General features: G+C 40.0%; 1 protein-coding gene across 11 annotated transcripts in view; it reads right to left on the bottom strand.

Annotated features, from left to right (window-relative positions):
• ZNF106 (zinc finger protein 106) overlaps window positions 1-19828 on the bottom strand; it is a 66010-nt gene that overhangs the window by 8613 nt on the left and 37569 nt on the right. For 3 of the 11 annotated variants that reach the window (XM_043554141.1, XM_043554142.1, XM_043554146.1), the window contains 14 exons: window positions 16732-18912; window positions 15049-15676; window positions 13726-13795; window positions 12359-12513; window positions 12214-12274; window positions 11395-11736; window positions 8440-9217; window positions 8028-8083; window positions 7286-7431; window positions 5549-5683; window positions 4719-4835; window positions 1731-1922; window positions 1150-1212; window positions 322-441 (listed from right to left, as the gene is read on the bottom strand). In XM_043554141.1, coding sequence (XP_043410076.1) covers window positions 322-441; window positions 1150-1212; window positions 1731-1922; window positions 4719-4835; window positions 5549-5683; window positions 7286-7431; window positions 8028-8083; window positions 8440-9217; window positions 11395-11736; window positions 12214-12274; window positions 12359-12513; window positions 13726-13795; window positions 15049-15676; window positions 16732-18912 — 5044 coding nt within the window. The remainder of the gene's footprint in view (window positions 1-321; window positions 442-1149; window positions 1213-1730; window positions 1923-4718; window positions 4836-5548; window positions 5684-7285; window positions 7432-8027; window positions 8084-8439; window positions 9218-11394; window positions 11737-12213; window positions 12275-12358; window positions 12514-13725; window positions 13796-15048; window positions 15677-16731; window positions 18913-19828) is intronic. The other 8 variants (XM_043554147.1, XM_043554148.1, XM_043554143.1 and 5 more) reach the window with 7 other exon arrangements.

The following is a 19828-nucleotide window of genomic DNA, read 5'->3' as shown; positions in this document are numbered from 1 at the left end:
CAATGTCAAAGTCTAAACCTGAAATTGCACACCAAGAGAACTAGACAGGTTTTAGAGACTAACTCTGCTCTCCAAAAACCATTTTAGTATTGACCTCTGTGAGCCAGACCATGTCTTTCAGAGCAGTGTTTCTGACAGTCCAAGGATCATCTGCTTCATAATTATCTAGAGGGCCTGTGAAAAATGCAGATTCCTGGGTCCCACCCCAGCCTTACTGTATTAAAAATAACAACAATAACAGTAACAATAATAATTCAACACCCAACCCAAACAGGCCTATTCCCCAAATCATTCAAGCAAAATACTGGATCTAAATTCTACCTGTAATTCATAGACACGAACAAATTTATCCAGGCAAGCAGTCACCATCACTTTCCCTAGGATATTCACCACAGTCACTGCATGATTGTGACCTTTATAGATCCGCACAAGCTCACCAGTCTGCATCAGAAAAGAGACAAGTCACTAGACTGACGTTCCAGATTCCTTCTGACTTTTGAGATTTATGATTCTATTATTCCAAGTCGTAATTCTGAGCCTACTTGTACACAACGTAGCTGTACTAATTTTAACAGCTCAGGTACCTGCATAAGCATTTATTACAATATACATATATAATATGCATGAAATATATCCTGATGGAGAGAACCTATTGTCACACAAAGAGAAGGGCTACAACTCTATCTGTATGTATTTTATAGGTTTTAAAGAATTTTCACTCTTATCATTTTGTTGTGTCTGGACAAGTCGCTGAGCTTGCAGTATCCCCAGGTTTATAGACCGGGCACTGAGCGTCAAAGAGCTGCCTCTATGACCTGAGCAGAATCTCTCAGCTGTTTTTATTTGTTCTATTTTAAACTACGTATCACATCCACTTTCTCAGAGCCTCAGATGCTCAATTTATCTCAGGTTTAAATGAGACAAACTAAACCTTACGTAAACTTTGAATCTGTCCCCCATTAAAAATTTTGAAGAGGCCAGAATTTCTCAAGTGCTCACTATCTTCCAAGAGCTTATGAAGGTAGGGATTATTATTAAGCTTTTCAATATAAATATTAAGCTTGCAATATAAAAGGCAAGAGGTCTGAGGAATCCTTCAAGGTTTAATCTTCATTCCATTAAAGATTTCTTTACACCAACACAACCTACATGAATGTTGTGCGCGTGGACTGACTGATCGCTGGAGCCACTGAACACAAGGTCATTCACCACCTTAAAGAAAAAAATTCATTGAGTTACATTTGGTAAGAGGTTCTGAGCCTTCTCTGTAATTTGTAATGCACACTGTTGAATTCTAATTTCCAACCCACTTTGAGATGAGCATCAACTAGATATAAAACACTAAGTTCCTCAAATTTTCTGAAATGAAACTTAGGGCCTACCACCAGGTACTCTGATGAAGTGACAATGTATTATTGGGTTTGTTACCTCGTCAGAACGATTGTGAAACTGCCTAGAAGGACTTTAAAGTGTATCTACATTCTATAATAAAATACACTGTTTCTCCATTAATATATTAATGTATTAAAATACAGTCCAACCCCAACCCCACAAAAAAAAAAAAAAAAAAAATACATCCCTTGGTCACCCAGGCCTAAAGAAAAGCACCGTAATCTCCTTGCTCTTTTCCAGATGATGTGCTGTAGATAAGGCATTAGATGACAAGACAAATGTCACTCAAATCCTTTTATTTGTGCCAACTGACTCCTGTTATCTTGCACTGTACTTGCCTTCATGCAAAGAATGGTTTTGCTGTGGCCCTCTAGGGTCCTGAGAAGGAGTCCATTCCGTGCATCACGGACACTAATGGTACAGTCATAAGATCCAACAACAAGCAGCTTTCGGGCACCTTCCTGAGCTGTGGCAAGACAGCTGACAGCCCGAGGACCATGGCATTCAAAGATTTCAAGTCGTTTATTGTTCTGAAAAATAAGCCACCATTATATGAAATAAAAGCAGCTTGGCTGGTAAATATCAAAATCAACTCACCCAAATCACTACCTTGATTCAAACTCTTAAATTCTACTACCTGTTAAGTTCTCATACCCCATGCGAATCTTTTAACTTCCCAATCTCTGCTATTCCCATTCCAACTCTCTTTGCGTCCATGACTCCCTCCTCCCCCATTCTAGTGCGGGCATGGCAAATTCTTACATTATAAACACATTTCTAACTTCAACCTATACTATCTGATCCTAGTTAGCACTTGACTCTCTTTTATGCCTTCTCTCAGTTCCCTTAGGTTAATAACGGATGATCGACTTTCTTTTTCATACGCTCATACATTTTCCTTGCCATAGACCCAGAAGCTCTTTCTCTGTATTTTGTCATCCAAACTTTATGCAAACAATTTGTCATATGTTTCCAAATTTCTCCACTGAGAATGACTTACTTACAAATAATTTCAGTACGAATCTCTCATTCTCCACCTGTTATTCCCAAGTCCTTCTGATTTCTGGTTCTATGTCATCTCTCATGACATCATTTAGTGAACTAGAGAAGCCTTTTATATCAGAGTGGCATGGTCACATCCTGAATTCCCAATCATTCCTTTACCTCAGATCTTAGACTTGCTTCCCTCAGTCCCACACCAACCTTGTCCATAAAGTCTCCCATTTCCCCAAAATCTCTAAAAAGGAACATCAGGCACATGCAAGGGGTGAAACTCACAGAAACTTCACAAAGGAGCAGCTGGTAGCCTCCAGGGCTAAGCAATGACTCCAGCCATCATAGGTGCTGGGGAGACAGCCTGATGGGAGTTTAGAGACCACTGGTGGACAGGCTCTAGTAAACAGCCCTGGCTTTCTGTTAAGACCTCAGAAGCACTGCATTCAGGTGTATGGGCAAACCAACAAGGGCTCAGTGCTCACGAGCCTTCAAAATTCCGATGTCTGCAGAGATTCTCAAATCTCTGTTTCCAAATCCACCTTCTCTGTGGCTTTTCAACCATTTACATTTCAATTTCTTGTCTTCATCCTGCCTCAAAAGTCCTGTTCCTGACTTTTGTCTACCTCTGATGACATTACTCTCACAAAAGAGAATTAGAGAATTATCAAGTTTTATCCTTTAAAATATTTTAAATTTATTCTTTCTTCTTCATTTCTTTTGCCCTAACCAAATCTAATGTAGGCTGTTAACACTTCACATCTGGAATGTAACAACCTTCACTAATTACCCTTCTGTGATCTCTTCATAACCTGGTACTTGATTACCTATGTGCTAGATTCTTCTAACTTGATTTTAAGCTTCTTTTAAAAAAAAATTTTTTTTTTAAACTTATTTATTTTTGAGAGACAAAGTGAGACAGAGCATAAGTGGGGGAGGGGCAGAGAGAGAAGGGAGACACAGAATCCAAAGCAGGCTCCAGGCTCTGAGCTGTCAGCACAGAGCCCGACACGGGGCTCTAACTCATGGACTGCGAGATCATGAATTGAGCCGAAGTCGGACACTTACCCGACTGAGCCACCCAGGCGCCCCTAAGCTTCTTAAAAGTAGAAGGCATGATGTATTTTATTGTATCCCTTAGAAGCAGTGGTTCCAGGGGCACCTAAGTGGCTCAGTCGGTTAAGCATCTGACTTCAGCTCAGGTCATGATCTCATGGTTCATGAGTTCGAGCCCCGCATCGAACTCTGGGCTGACAGCTCAGAGCCTGGAACCTGCTTCAGATTCTGTGTCTCCTTCTGTCTGCCCCTCTGCTGCTTACACTCTGTCCCTCACATTGTCTCAAAAATAAATAAACATTAAAAAAACAATTAAAAAAAGAAGTAGTGGTTCCAGCTCACATGTCGAAGGAGAGTTGGTAGGTATTCACTACACATATGAATAATATTATAATTGGGCATAACATAGCAAACATTCTAACATGCTGTTAAAAGATGACCAAATGACCTTGGGATATGGCACTGCAACTCATTAGCAACCAAACCCATCAACTCTACCTCTATTATCTTGTATCCATTCTCTTCTCTTCATCCTCAGTCTAACCTTTCATGTCACCTTCTACTACAAAGCCTCCTGAATGAGCTCCCTGTCTCTACTAGGACCAGTATTTTCCTATCTCATCAACTCCAGAGTGACTTTCTCTAAAATACAAATTCAATCATGCCTCTTATACTTTAAAGTCTACAAGACGGAAGTCCATCTATGTTAACAAAGCATATAGGGCCAGCAAGAACTGGTCTTTCCTCATTTCCTAGGCATCATCCTAAGGTCTAGAACATAACAACAGATGTTCAATATAGGTTCACTCAACAAATGAATTTCTCTTTGGGTTAGGAAAGAATGAAGCCACACGGGCTTACAGACAAACCTATGACTTAGTTCACATTACAGAACAGGCTATCCTCATGAAACTCTCAATAGGTTCCAAACCACATCAATGTCATACTCAAAAGAATTTAAGCTCGTTTTTCATGGTGTCATTCTTAAAATGAGATAGACTAGTTTAACCTATGACTCATTATTTGGCCCCAAATCATCAGGCTTGGTTTAATTTAGTAGAGTTACCTTTTGGGCCTGGCACATTTGAGCCTGAGCAGACAGAATGCAGGATCTTGTTTCACTTATACCAGAAAATAACAGTTTTTGAGCAGCAGCTAATTCTCTCATCTTCTCACACAAGACAATAGGAAAATGTCTGCCTTCTACTTCTTTCCACACATTCTCACACTACTTTCAAGTGGCATGGGAATTCAGCTTTCTCCCCTCAAACACTAACCTTTATGTTAAAGGTGACCACAGTGCCATTTGCCAGTCCTGCATAGAGGGTTCGCCATCTACTATGGAGGCAGAGGACCCGGTCTTCCAGCTGTAGCTGCTCCACACACTCTCGCGTCTAATAAAGCACACAACACCTAATCAGCAGGGGTTCACAGCAAATAAAGGGTGACAACAATCCTTTTCCAAGCAGTGTGTGACATGATTTTTATGAGGAAGGAAATGTAGCGTCCTCTGTTTTGTACAAGATTATCTTAGATTCTTTTTCCTTTGAAATATGTGGCCAAAGACCCTCAGGCTATAAACAAATCTAAATTCTAATGTTAGTCATGTTCCTAATTTGTAATGTAGAAATTCTTCAAAGGACACTAAGAAGTGGGCAAAAAGATTACAGCTTGATGAAAACTCAGATGATGGCTAGCATTTGTTTAGTAATAAAGTATTTTTATGGTTTTTTTTTTTCTTTTATTCTCTCTCTGTGGAGAAGTGAAAAAAAAAGTATTTTTAATTTAAGGTACATACTTTTTTTTTCTTTTTTAGATTTAACACCACTGCACACTTAGTAGGCTACAGTATAGCATCAACGTATCTTTCATATTCACTAGGAAATCAAACAATTCATTTGATCATTTTATTGTGATACTCTCCTTACTGCAGGGGTCTGGAACCCAGTCCGCAATCTCTGAGGCGTGCCTGTACTAAAAATGGTTTGGAAGCGTAAAACAGAGAGTGGGCAGAATGAAGCATCTGTTTCAGTGTCTCCACTCTACACAGTAAACGCAGTCAAAGCAGTTTAATATCATCACTTTTGATTTGTCTGGACCCACTTACCTTCACATTATAGCAGCGAATGGTGTGGTCACTGGAACCAGTGTAAAGGGCAGCATTCTTGCCAGAGGTTTGGGTAACCAGGAGGCAGTTCACTTTGGAGGCATGCCCCTCAAAGACCCCAATGCACTTCCGACTCTAAAGTCAAGCGCATATCAGATTATTACTTGTGGATACACAAGGATTAGGTAACACATTTCCTTAGCAATAACAAAAATGTTAAAACATATTAGTTCTCTGCTGCATCCTCAGTGCTTAGGTTAGTGCCTGTTGTTACACAAAAGGTGCTCAGTAAATATGTGTTTACTAAATGCCCAGCAGTCACACGGACTAAGTACCCACAACTCTGTTAGCTGAGCCCTACCCAAAATTCTTAAGGCAGTTTGCTGTAAGATAGATCAGAATTTTAATTAATGCCTGGAGCAAGGCTCTCCAACATAGGGGCCAAAGATCTGACAAATCCGAACTGTAGCTAATTTCCCAGATGAGTTCCTTCATTTCCTTGGTAACTTGTGAGAGAATGTTCCACAACATTCAGAGCAGGCCCCTAGTGGGGCCACCAGGGGTGGTTTCACACAGGAACATCCTAGATATTATCTTTGTGCACATATTCAGATCTACTTAAAATACACACACACACATACATTTATCTTGCAATTTAGAGTTAGAGTCAATCTCCCAAATCTTACACTCATACTTCCTGGTACCATTGCTTCCTTCCTTCAGACATCCTTCTTGCCCCTTCACATCACTAGGCTATTGGAACCTAGACACCTGTTGCCTAGGACACATTTTCATGGTCCATCATGAACCTTTGGACTTTCAAGGACTTCAGTAATTTCAAATACTTTCAGGTATTTATTCAGACAACATAGTGCTCTTAAAGTTTCTTAAAGATCATTGTTGATAAAATTAATCTGATGTATACCAAATTCAAAACTCAAGAGTTCAGGGGCGCCTGGGTGGCGCAGTCGGTTAAGCGTCCGACTTCAGCCAGGTCACGATCTCGCGGTCCGTGAGTTTGAGCCCCGCGTCAGGCTCTGGGCTGATGGCTCAGAGCCTGGAGCCTGTTTCCGATTCTGTGTCTCCCTCTCTCTCTGCCCCTCCCCCGTTCATGCTCTGTCTCTCTCTGTCCCAAAAATAAATAAACGTTGAAAAAAAAAAAATTAAAAAAAAAAAAAAAACCTCAAGAGTTCATTCTATGAAAACTGAGAGTAACGAGCATCAGATTATCAGTGATGGGTCCTAGAACACTGTTGCTCTCCTTAATCACTTGGGACAATTAATCAACTGTGAGGAAAAATGCCTCCCCAATATTTTCATTCTATCCTATTATGTCGCAGCGATCCGACTGACCTCATCACCACCTCCAGGACCAGGACCTGACTGGCCCAGCCTTCTGTTATCTCATCTCCCTTTGCCAAGTGGTTGTTCAGAGTAAAGCACAGGACCCTTTTGGTAATGGGAGAAAAAAGAAACCCCAGCGGCTTCTGACATCGGTCTATGAGCAGGAGGAGAACTAGCGTTAGGAAGAGGTGATACCAGAGAAAGCAGTGTGGACAGACAAAAAGAAGCTAAGTCTCCAGGGACCCTGCTGAGCCACTGCATCAACTTTATCTACAGTTAGTCTACACATCTCTGGACAACAAACAGATACTCCTATTGTTTAAGAGAGTGTGAATCAGAGTTCCTAAAACCTGCAAAAAACCAAAAAACATTCAAATTGATATATCAACTCACCACCAGATTATAAACTCGAACAGTTTTATCTGCTGAACAGGTGTATAGTAAGTTCCCAAATATCTGAATTGCATTCACTGCGGCTTGGTGCCCCTCAAAGCTCCCTTCTGTGGGCTCATCATCATCTCCTGGCTCTGAAGATATTTCTGGAAATCAAGAATGTGTTTCAGAGATGTATCAGCTTTTGTCTGAAAAGATACTCAAAAATTAAAACCATTACATAATATAGTGGTCCTTGGATTCTCCTTAAAACCTGTTTCCTCTAGCAAAACCCCACATTTTCCATTAATGATCTTCGTTATGAAGATTTCACAATAAGAGACTCTGGGAGAGAAAGCCTCTCACTGAGGAAAAAAGACAGATACTCATTTTTTGAGTGATACCTGGAAGTACCAAATCTCTCCCACATCCTCTCTTCTGCTGCCAGTTAATTTGTTGAACAAGGCATTATTCTTCAAGCAATTTCTTTTTCAAAGCAAAAGCCCCATGAGCCAATGAAAACTCATTAGTTGAACAGATAGGAGAGATGGGAATAAGAAAATAAAAAGGCAGGATTTACAGGACACCATAATTGCTGATCAAAAAAATATTCTTGGTGACAATCCCCCGACCCTATCCTAATCTATAGGCATACTTAATAAGATTTAAACCCTGGCTCTAATATTTATAAATATTTATTTTTAAATATTTATAAAGCTTTTTTTTCTGTGGCTAATTTAAATAAAACTGAATAACCAAATACCTGAAGAGTTCTTTGATCCTTTTATGGAGGAGATCACAGTCTGAGTTTCTGCCACACTACAAAAGAATAGCAAAAGTCTTTTTAGCGGATGTGAATAAGACAAGCAATAACTTAAATTTTCCTGACTCAAGGATTGTTCTAAACACTGGGCACACAGCAGTGACAAAAGAGATCAGTTTTTCCATTTGAAATTTCTATATGAAAGGAAATATAAGTATAGTGTATATTTACAACACAAATGAGAAAGCAGAAAATCTCCACTGCCAAGGTTTGATTTTTCTACACCCATAATCTCTACCGATTTTCTATACATTTGATTCATTTAAAAATTGATTCATAACCAAAAATTCTATTGTTTAAGAAAAGAATAATGGCGAAACTTGTTCTGACTGGACCAGCACAACATCCTTACCTTACAGGGATACCATCTTTATAACGAGTGCCAATCTCACTGGTAGAGCTAACTTCATCACAACCAGAACGAGAAGTTTCTAATGAATTTTGCTCTGTGGAGTTCCAAATATCCTTTTTAGATGGACTGTCTGGTTTCTCTTCTCCGGATTCAGAAGAATCAATGGCCACCACTTCCAACTGCGGATTAGGAATTTCTAGGACTTCCAGAGATGAGTCACTCTCTGGCTCATCTCTGACACTCTCTTGTTCTGGGCCAGTCCTGCTGTCTTCCCAGGTGGAGGTCGTTACTTTCCCCCCTTTGGTTGACTTTCCAGTCTTTACTTTCCTTACAGGTTTAGCAGTAAATACATCCTGTTCGGTGTCACTGTTCTCAGGAACATGAGCAGCCCGAAGAGTTTTCTTCTTCCTAAGTTTCTTCTTTTTCTTGTTTCCCCGAGTTTCAGCTGATGTCAGAGTAGACTCTGCCTGCTGCTCGGGCTGGTCAGCTGGAGAGTGGGGCTCTTTCTCTAAGGGGGTTTCGGAAGCAAAGGACAATCTTGGAAAAGAACTGGTACAGGCCTCAGACCCACTGTTGCCTTTGATTGGCTCATCTTCTTTATTCAGGCTTGGAAGACCAGTTGGTTGGGAAGAGGCAGTATTATCTCTGTTTCTGGTATTTCCTTGTTCCGTGGAAAACTTCAGTTCTTGGCTAGGCTCATGGAAACTTTCTGTTAGCTCTGATAAAGATAATGCTGCAGGGATGACTGGATAAACTGGATAACTGTCACTGTTCTCTCCTGAAATAAGAAGAAAAAAAATATTGCATCTTCTTCTGTATCTGCGATTTATCATCATAAACTGCCATTATTTACCACTGATCGAATCTCTCCTGAAAAACAACCTTTCGACATATGTTAACAAGACTATGGCTGTTAAAACTGTTTTCTCATCCCTTAGCTTCCCATAGCCTGCAGAAATTTCTCTTTGCCTTGAATTAAATCTCACAAATAACATGCATGTCTTATACCCTACAAAAGCTCCTTACGGGCAGGGACTCCTTCTAGCCATTTCTCTTCTTTCTTTCTTGTTTGAAATGTCCCCATGTTTTACATGATGTTTTATTCTTGATATACACTGAAATATCTACTTAGCTAAAGTGCTTTCACCTTTATGTCTTAGATGTTTTCACTATGCCACTTTACCTGCGACATCACCCAGTTTGTTTACGTAACAGTAGTTAAAAAGTCAGTTTGACTTAACAAAGTCTATTTTCTTTGACATAGTTATTTCATGTCAAGGAATTCAGATTGATGAAATAATCAAAGACATATACAATGTAGTGTTCTATGCAATATTAAAGAAAAAAGGATAAAAACTAAATACTCAAAGGAGATTGTATAAATTACTACCTGCCCAGATTTCACAATTTCTCAAGTATTATTCAAGTACTAAAATTAAAATATTTTACACAATTACTTTTATGACACAGGAAAATGATCATTATCTATTAAGTGGAAAAAAGCCAGGTTAGGGGTGCCTGGGTGGCGCAGTCGGTTAGGCGTCCGACTTCAGCCAGGTCACGATCTCGCGGTCCGTGAGTTCGAGCCCCGCGTCAGGCTCTGGGCTGATGGCTCAGAGCCTGGAGCCTGCTTCCGATTCTGTGTCTCCCTTTCTCTCTGCCCCTCCCCCATTCATGCTCTGTCTCTCTCTGTCCCAAAAATAAATAAATGTTGAAAAAAAAAATAAAAAAAAAAAAAAAAAAAGGAAAAAAGCCAGGTTATAACAGACTATGATTTTGCCTTTCTATAAACTCTATGTGCAAATACACGAACAATTATGATTGAAGAAAGACTGAAATAATATATAACAAAACAACGTATCTACATTTTAATTGCTTCCCAATTTTTTACTGTGAACATGAATTATTTTGCAGAGAAAAAAATCTAATAAAAATCAATTTTTAAAAATATTAACTTAAGGGGCACCTAGGTGGCTCAGTCGGTTGAGCATCTGACTTCGGCTCAGGTCATGGATCCCGTGGCTGGTCAGGCTTTGTGCTGACAGCTCAGAGCTTGGAGCCTGCTTCAGATTCTGTGTCTCCCTCTCTCTCTCTGCCCCTCCCCCGCTTGCTCTCTTCCTCTTTCTCAAAAATAAACATTAAAAAAAACCTTTTTTTAAATACTAGCTTAAGAAGTCACTATAATACTTCTTTACCAGTTTTTAAAAAAATACCAAATACTATTCATACAAAAGCAACAAAATTCAAGACAAAAGATAACATACATTTGAGCTAGATAGATATCTAGATTAGTACTGCAACAGGTAGCAAAATCTAGGGTAACTCTTCAGACTTTTTGTTTTTGCTCAGGTCACACGATGGCAGTTTATTTTTACTGAGTTTTCAGTGTAGCACCATCGTGGTTACACACACTTCAGATAAGGTTTAAAATAGCTTAGAAGTCCTTCTCCAATGGTAAATAAGTGAGTGTTATTTTATGCAAAGAGTAAAAACCTTGGCCATTTCTCAAAACCACTCAAGTTCCTAATGATGATCCTAAACCTGTGTCCACTGCCTTTTATCATGGCCACCTGCCTCTTAGGCTTATATTAATCCTACCTTGCACTTTAATGACAAAGAAAGGTAAGTGCTGAGAAATTCAGAGGACATATCTTATCTAGAAAATTGACTGGACAACTTCAACTCCATTTCTCTCACAAAAAAACAAACAGCATCAATCCTCATAATGGAACATTTTAGGTGCTAATACAAAGTCAATTTAGTAATCCTAGATCAGAGAAAACTGAGGACAAGTTACTGATATTTAAACAATCCTCCTAAATGGAGGAAACATTAAGAACAATTAATCGTAAAAACTTTAGTTTTAATGGGCAGGTATGACTTTACATCACTGACCTAAAACTGCCCTAGACCCTCTGCTGGGGTTGCCCTTAACCCAGAGAAAAGTTTACATACTATTAACTTGCGGTAATTCCTTGGACACATTGCCAGCAGAGCCTTGTGACACAGCGTTCACATTCTCGTCTTGCTCAGGAGACATGGGTTCTTGTTTAATCTGAACTGAGGAGTCTGGAGCAGGAACACTGCCATGGGCTTGGAAAGTAGGAGATGTGGTTACTTGGAGAGGGGCTCCGGTGGATGATGGAGACACATGGGAAGATGGAGGCTCCAGAAATACTGGGAAAAAGGGAGTAGGCAGCAGCGTGGCATCAGCAGATGTTTGAGATCTACTGTTCCTTTGTTCTCGTGAAAGGCTATAAGGAACCTGGTCAGGGCGCTCAGAAGGTTCATATGTTTCTAGAATGGGAAACATACGCACATACAAATGCAAAAATATTTTCTGAAAAGCCACTCATTTCTGAGCCAGTTTGTATTTCTAAAGATTACAGGAGAACTTTAAAGTCCCTCATTCTTTGAAATGTAGGAAATAAAATCCATACAACCAACAAGCACACGGGTAGAACAGGTGTTAGTATTCCAATTTTTCAAATTTTAAGTGATTTATCCCAAGTCACATAGTTACTAATGGAAGAGCCAAGATTTGAACCCAGGTCTTTTGATTCCTAACACAAGGCTCTTCCTGTAACATACTGCCTCTGTTGCTAAGCATTTTCAGGGAGCACAGCCTCACAGGCCTTTCTACAGAAGGATGAAAACAAGGACACAGGAGAGGAAAAATTATGACCTTTTCACGACTACTTTAATTCCCCTGCATAGATAACAAAGAAATAATAAGCTACAGAGGATCCAATCCATCAGATTCTCTCCGAATACCTTGTAATCCCTGCAGAATCTGTATTCTATGGGTCCGCAGTGCACTCATCTCCATAGTTATCTAAAAATAAAGTAATCTGTTAAGCACTGTGAAATCCAACTTTAGAGATAATCTATTCTCATTAAATGTTCCATCCGCTGTTACCTGCTGCTTGAGCATAAGTAGCCTCTGAACTTCAACATAAGCTGTCTGAAGAGCTGTACGGGCTTGCAGAAGGTTGTTATCCATGCACTGCAATGATTTGCTTAGTTCTTCCTCCCTTAAAGAAATACTCAGCAGCTGGTCAACCTGAGAACGTTCTGCCAAAAGAAACCATAAGGCTCAGTTTAATACTGCAGACTTCTGAATAATACAGCCCTCAGAAGGTGGAAATACTTCAGTTCTCTAGGATAAGCCTTTGTTTTTCCTCTCCAATAGGTCACTGCAGACTCATCAAATCTCACAAATCATGTGGTCAAGCCTGATATCAGAGCTAAACCAAAAGTGAGAATTGGTGAGATGGAGGTATGTCATAGGTTCAAGGATGCTTAGACTGGGTCCCAGATGTGAACTGCCTACACTCTCTTCCCAAAGCATATTTTTCTAGTCTCTTAGTTAACATAAAATAGTTCTCTTTATTAGAGAAATCTCCCTAAAGAAAAAACAGCTTTGAAGTGTACATTTAAGTGATTTTAAATAAAATGTCCTACCACGTGTGCGTATCTGTCATCTTTAGGTCTGTCTCTTTCCCATTCAGTTATGTCAAGACCTCTTCCTAAAACTCCAGACCCACACATCCAACTACCACCTTGATTTTACTTAGGTGTCTCTAAGATCCTTTAATTCAAGGCCCCCAAAAGGGAACTCATCATCTTCCTCTACCGTTAACCTGCTCCTCTCATGCAGTTTTCTACCTCTAATAAACGATTTCATCATCCCCAAAGATGCCTTAGCCAGAAATTGGGGTCATCCTTTACCCACTTATCCATAACATCCAACCATCCAAGGCTCATCCAATCACTTCCCATACTAGCCCTCTCATTGGAAAGGGTTCAGAATCAGTGGAAAGCAAGAATAAGAGAATCCTATCAGTGAGGGAGCCATTCCAATAACTTCTCTCAACTCAAGTAAGAGAAGCAACAAAGATGCCTCAAAAATGTAAACTGAGAAAAATGGCGATAAATAATCAAGAGACACAAAATTCTTATTAGCAAATGGCCTATATTCCTCTTCATCACTGAAAAGGCCCAAATGGGACTTTCTGACTTCATACTGAACTCAATTTGTCCAAGATATACATTAATGTTAGCTTATGGGTCTATGTGGCATCAAACGTTTCTTCTATAGCTGCAACTGGATATGGGAGAAAATCAACCTTTTCTACACCCTGAAGCAAGATAACAAAAATGTCAAAAAATAATACTAAGTGGGTGAACAGTATTTGATATCCCCAAGCTATACTTTGTCAAGTTGTGAAAAAGTTGAAATGCTATAAAAACAATTTGTTTCTGACAGAATAGTTTGCACTGTACCTTTCTTTCCTTTAATTTTCCTTCTTTTGTTTTTTCTCTCAAGACTTGGGAGTTCAGGAGAAGATCCATCCTGAGAAGATAAAGAAAACTGAGTAATATTAAATGTGGAAAAGCCATTCTCCGAAAAGGAAAAAAAGTGAATCAATTCTAAGACTGTTCTACATTATTACCATCTCTAACAAGATAGTAGGAATCTCATGCACACATTATGGACTCAAATATTAGTTGAATGTATTCGATTTAAAACAAAACAAAAACAAACAAAAAAACCCAGAACAGAATCTAAGGTCCAGTACTTTCCTAGCATCCTAGAGGTGGTGAATCCCTGGGGCTTAGGCAAAGCATTTCACTTTGGTAAAGCATGGCATAGAGGTATGGACAAAGCCAGTAATGCACATATATGATTTCACAGTGACATAGTTTCTACTTTACTAGAAAATCTTCACAACAAAATTTTTACAACAAAAAGCTAAACAGGGCTAACAGACAAGCCCCCAGATATTAGCTTTGTTATAGGACAAACTTTCATCCAAGAATATCCACTACAGTGTCGAACTCAAAGCGGCAAAGTTGGAATTTGAATTCAGGTCTACAAGCCAAGCACTTAAGTACTCTGCTATAGTGCCTCAGTATTAAAGCAAACAGTCCATTTTCTCAGAGTGCCACATTCCAGACTACATCACTGCCAGCAACTCTTTCTTTTCAGAAAGGGTTCCTGAAAGGGTTAAGCAGTGTTAGTGACATAGATGCCAGAAGAGAAGTGGTTTCAGTGGAAGATGGATTCTGAAAGGGCCAGGCTGGGTAACTGAGGTACAAAACACTGAGTAACAGAGACTAAAAATATTTGTAAGACCATGCTCACATAGATGCACTCTCATCGTATTAAAACTACCCTAGTGTTAAGCCCAATTGTCTCGGTCTAACAAGCATTCATGGCCTACAAATGCAACATTAGAATGCCTTTCTTCAGGGCCAGTACAGAATGCATCATGAAGACAGATATAGTTACAGATGAAGACGTGGCTTACTCCTCAGTCAGGTGATACAAAGAATCATTGCCTTGGAGACCAGTTTTAGAGATGACTTCATATTTTCCTAGTACTGTACATTCATATTCACTGACATCTAACTTAGTAGAATTACTCAGTGAAAGGAACCAGTAGGATAAGAATATGAAAGGAAGAGTAAAAGCCTCACAAATCTATTCCAGAGTAGGGAAAAACACAACCCAGATACCCAGAAAAAATTAAAGTTATATCTTTCTTAAAACAGTCGAGTCAGCACATGAAGGGTCCAACAATAAGCAGGGGCAATCATACTCACTCCAGTAGCTCTTCGTTTCTTTCTAACACTCTGGCCGTCGTTTTGTTCCGCACCAGAAGTACAGCTACTGTCTGTGGCTGCATCTGCCAAACTGGAGATTGCAAGGGCTGAGGATGCATTTGATGATAAAGAGTTTCCTTCTCCATTACTCTCCTGGGTATTCTGATTCTCTGAAGGTGGCGTAGAACTCTCCTGGCTGTTCAGGTCTTTTGCCAAATGCATCAAAGGTATCGAACGGTCAGAGGATAATTGCACACTATGTCGCCTTTGAGTAGCAACATTTTCAGCCCTTTCATCTGTTCTTAGGGAGAGAGCCAGAGGGGTCACTTCCTGCTTAAGGCCCATGGTTGTTGTCTGACTCTGTGCAGCCCTCAGTGCGTTACTAGGTGAAAACATCTGCTGGGGCTCATTTTCTTTGCCTGTACCTTCCTCACTGAAGAAGCTATACACAGAAGGAGCCCTGTCCATGATCACACTGCTCTCAGAAAGGCTTCGCTTCCTTGCCAACCCAGGAGAAAGGGAAACACCTTCCCAATGGAATCCTTCGAGACTAGACAGATCAGGCTCCTCATCCAAATCCAAGACCTCTTGTTCATTTTGAACTAGAGGCACCATTTCTATGCCAAACCTGAAGAAAAAAGAAAAAAAGAAAAAAAACCCATAAATCAGACATGATTAAGGAAGAGAGGGTATCACTTAAGTGCCAAACTCTGTTATGCACTGAGAGTACAAATATAAATAAGATGGTTTCTGCCCTCAAAAAGCTCACAGTCTAATAAGTGTCCCAGACATAAATAACCTTAGTGTAAGTATTGTAATATAACAAGTACTAAATTAGAGATTTGTACACAGTTATGAGAATACATTTGAAGAAGTAAAAATTGAGAGCTTTATTAGCATGGAGCTTTTCTAAAGCAACCATAATAATTTTTAACAGCACACAAACCAAACACACACAAAAATATTTACTGAGCATTCAACAAATGACAGGCACAGGGCTAAGGATAAGAACTTTATAATCTCAATACTCAAGTTATGGAAAAGAGTGCACAATAAATACGCTATTTCATCAAGGATAAAATTTAAAGCTTGAAGGGCTATATAACACAGCAGGTTGATTTTCAAGTAGCAAACCTACACTGAATGCTGCTTTACCATTCAGAAAAGTTTAGTATCTCAGCATAAGATGAACAGCCAAAACATGACACAAGTACTTAAGAGAAAGTATTCTATGATCACGAATATAGTGCCCGGAATAAATACAGAAGGGTAACTATTCGTAGATTCTGAGTAAAAGGTCGTAAGAACAATTACACTTAAAAACTGTACCAGTCATTAAGATCTAGAGATAGATACAAATCTACTGATATACTTTTTTATGCTGTTACTTTCTGGCCTCTATAACTAAAGTGATGGACTTCTGATCATTTTTTTCCACATCCCCATCTCATTTCATTTCTTAGAGGTTGATGTGCTTCCTTGCAACCTGAATTCCCTGTTAGGAAACACTTTATTGCGTTGTTAGAGAGTAGCAGTCACTCTTTAATATTTAAACCAGACATCTACAACATGTATTTTTTGCAAGCATTTAATTAAATACAACAAATAGAATTCTCTTGGCCAGGGGCAAAGGGTTAAGTTTAAAAAGAGAGAGAGAAATGGACACTAAAAAGAAGCACACACCTGGGCAAGCCTTTGCCTAGCTCTTGCTTTTTCTTGGTTACTTGCTGGATGACCTGTTCCCAGTTGACATTTCTCCGGGATGCATTTAGAATCTGCCGAAGGGTTGGCTTGAGCCCAGACTCCTTCTCCGTTTCACCCTTTCGATGACCACTGATATTGCGTATGCGGCGAGCACTATTGAGGTTTGGCTCAGGAAGGTGTACTCCAGTTTTGCTCTTTAAACTGATGTGCCTGGTTAGATCTCTCTGGAGAGAGGCAGGAAAGCCAAGCTTACTGAGGTCAGGCAGAAGAGGGCCTGAGGACGGACCGATATCGTTTTTTTGAAGCTCTGCATCCAAGCTAGCACTCTCGAAACCTTCTGTTGCGTAAGACACATGAGATTTAACAGGGTCATCAACCTGTGCATCTTCTAGAGAAGTTTTCAAGTCTAGCAGTAGGCCAGAGTGTGGACTGGCTGCAGACGTCATTTGTAGCTCAGGTTCTTTCTGATGAACTGTTGAATTACACGCGTTAGTGGATAGTTTTCTACGTGTTTTCAAGTTTTGCTCATCCCTGTCTTTCTCATCAGTGATGTGAGTGCTGCAGGATAAAATTTCTGTAGGTGCAGAACCCAGGGCTCCAATTTTTGTTCCATGCTTTTCTGTGTCAGATAGCTCCCCATCACTTTCATCTTCTAATGTGCGTACCTGGAACTCTATCTTCAAAGATCCTTTTTCAGACTCTTCTACATTCCTACTTGCTTTTGCATAGTTCCTGGTCCTTTTAGAAGTGCTAAGGAGTGGATTTTGCAGTGATTCATGACACTGTAGCACCTCTTTGGCTTTTTGTAATGTATCACTTACATTTTTATCAGGTTCCACCTGAGTGCCAAATGTACTTTTATTCCCTTTTAAAACACGAGGACATGAACTTTGCAATTTGGTCATGTAAGACCCATGACTGTCTGCCACAGTGGGTTTGTTCAAGGGATTTGAGTGTTCTCCAGGAAAAAAAGAATTTGTTTTGGTGTTTTTTGAGGGATTCTTTAAATCTGGGCTCTGGGGAACTGATTTAGTGACTGGAATTGGAAGGAGTGCAGATTTCAGTGATGGCATCTTACTTAAGTTAAGCTCTTGTTCGTGTTTCTCTGTGACGGGGCAATCTCTCACCGCCTCATAGGGAGCAGTGCAGTCAGAAGGGGCTTTGTGACTAAGCAATCCAGTATGTGTTTCTTTTTGTGTTTTCAGCGTCGGGGAGTTACTTTTTCCATCATTCTGGGGCTCTGCTGCTCCTGTGGTTGTCAAGCTAAAGCCAAAGAGAGGCTTATCTATCATTTCTGCCTTGTTTCCAGCGCCTTCTTTCATTGCGGATTGTAAATCCAGAGTCTTCTGGGAAGGGTAAGGAGTCCAGCGGCGGAGTTTTTCCCTTGCTACACTGCTGTTCTTCCCACCAGTTTTGGAAGCTATGGTATCTGTTTGTTTAGTAGTTTTGCTTTCTAGCTGCTCAAAATTGAAGTCAAGTAAGCCTTCTGAAGGAAACGTATCGCTTGTAAATCCTTCAGAAGGCCCTCTGTATGTGGCAGCCGCACCAACTTTGTCGCTTTCTTGCCGCTGCCAACTGTATCTATCCTGACTGTATTTGTTAGACTTAGATTTCTTATTCCACAGCATAGGTAAGTCTTCCATCTGACAGTTAGAGTTTCTGTTTCTGCCTGGCTGAAATTTGTCTCCGGGGCCACTGTAATTCCAACTATTTGTACTACGTACACTGGATTTCCAGTTTCCGTTACTGCTGTTCAGATGCCAACTGGAAAAGCCACCTGTTCCTTCAGAATGCCAACTGGAATTCCTTCCTGTACCACTATGATTCCAATCTACCGTTCCACTATTTGCATGCCAACCACCTCCAGAATTACTATGGTTGTGAAACCAAGTCGTGGAGCCTCCTGCAACACCCTTATGCCACCCAGAACATCCTCTTGGTCCACCATTATTCCTCAAAGAATGTGGAAAGTTGTTTTTCCTACTATTATTAAAGCCATCTTTCTCCCACTTCCAGTCTCGCTGAGGAGGTCCGCGATGATGCCATGTTGGCTGACTGTAGCTCTCTCTGTCTTGGTAAGGGATTCGGTCTTCTCGTCTCCATTGGGGTCGCCTGTCATCAGAGTTTATTTCTTGGCTGCTGTTGGAAGGTTCATCTTGTCTGGAAGAAAAACAGTTCTCCATTAGTGATTTAAAGTAATTATCATGCTTCCTTAAAAGCCCTAACCCATCAAACTTTCCTCTACCTATCTCCTCGGTTACTTAGAACATACAGTAGTCTATTTTTATTTCTAGTAGTGGCTGTTTCCCGTCTTTATTTTTTATTTTTTTTTTCAACGTTTATTTTATTTTTGGGACAGAGAGAGACAGAGCATGAACGGGGGAGGGGCAGAGAGAGAGGGAGACACAGAATGGGAAACAGGCTCCAGGCTCCGAGCCATCAGCCCAGAGCCTGACGCGGGGCTCGAGCTCACGGACCGCGAGATCGTGACCTGGCTGAAGTCGGACACTCAACCGACTGCGCCACCCAGGCGCCCCTGTTTCCCGTCTTTAAATGATATTGCTAAACTTATATTTCACAGTTTATGGATGCAGATATTAAACGATATGCCATTTCTACTATCACTCCAGAGATATTAAAAATCTGACACATTTATACTATCCTCCTTTTCCTGCTCCTGCTTTTCTTAGCATGTTCTGAGACTTTTGTCCCCATCATCCAATTATTATTTTCACATTATGTAGCTTTTTGAAAATAAGCATAATTGTATCTTGTAGCTTTGGCTAGTTATCATAGTTAATACAACCTAAGTTCCACTGCTCTTAATACTGTGGATTTTTCCAGCCATAGATTCTTTCTGAAAAACCCAGTTTCTTAACCTATTTTAAATGCTAAGATTTCACTTTGCATTATCACTTTCATCAATAAACACTTTATCCAGCACATATTCAATGACTGTTAGTTGTGGAAGAAAACTTTTAGGTATAGTTCCTGTTCCTGAAAGACTTACAACCTAGCTGAGAAAATAAGGTCACCAACAGGAGTAAAATAGCACATACCAAATAAGCAGTACCCA

This window comes from Prionailurus bengalensis, chromosome B3, assembly GCF_016509475.1.
Source record: "Prionailurus bengalensis isolate Pbe53 chromosome B3, Fcat_Pben_1.1_paternal_pri, whole genome shotgun sequence".
Taxonomy (NCBI): Eukaryota; Metazoa; Chordata; class Mammalia; order Carnivora; family Felidae; genus Prionailurus; species Prionailurus bengalensis.
Note: the sequence above shows the minus strand (reverse complement) of the source record. Positions and strands in the feature narration are given on the sequence as shown.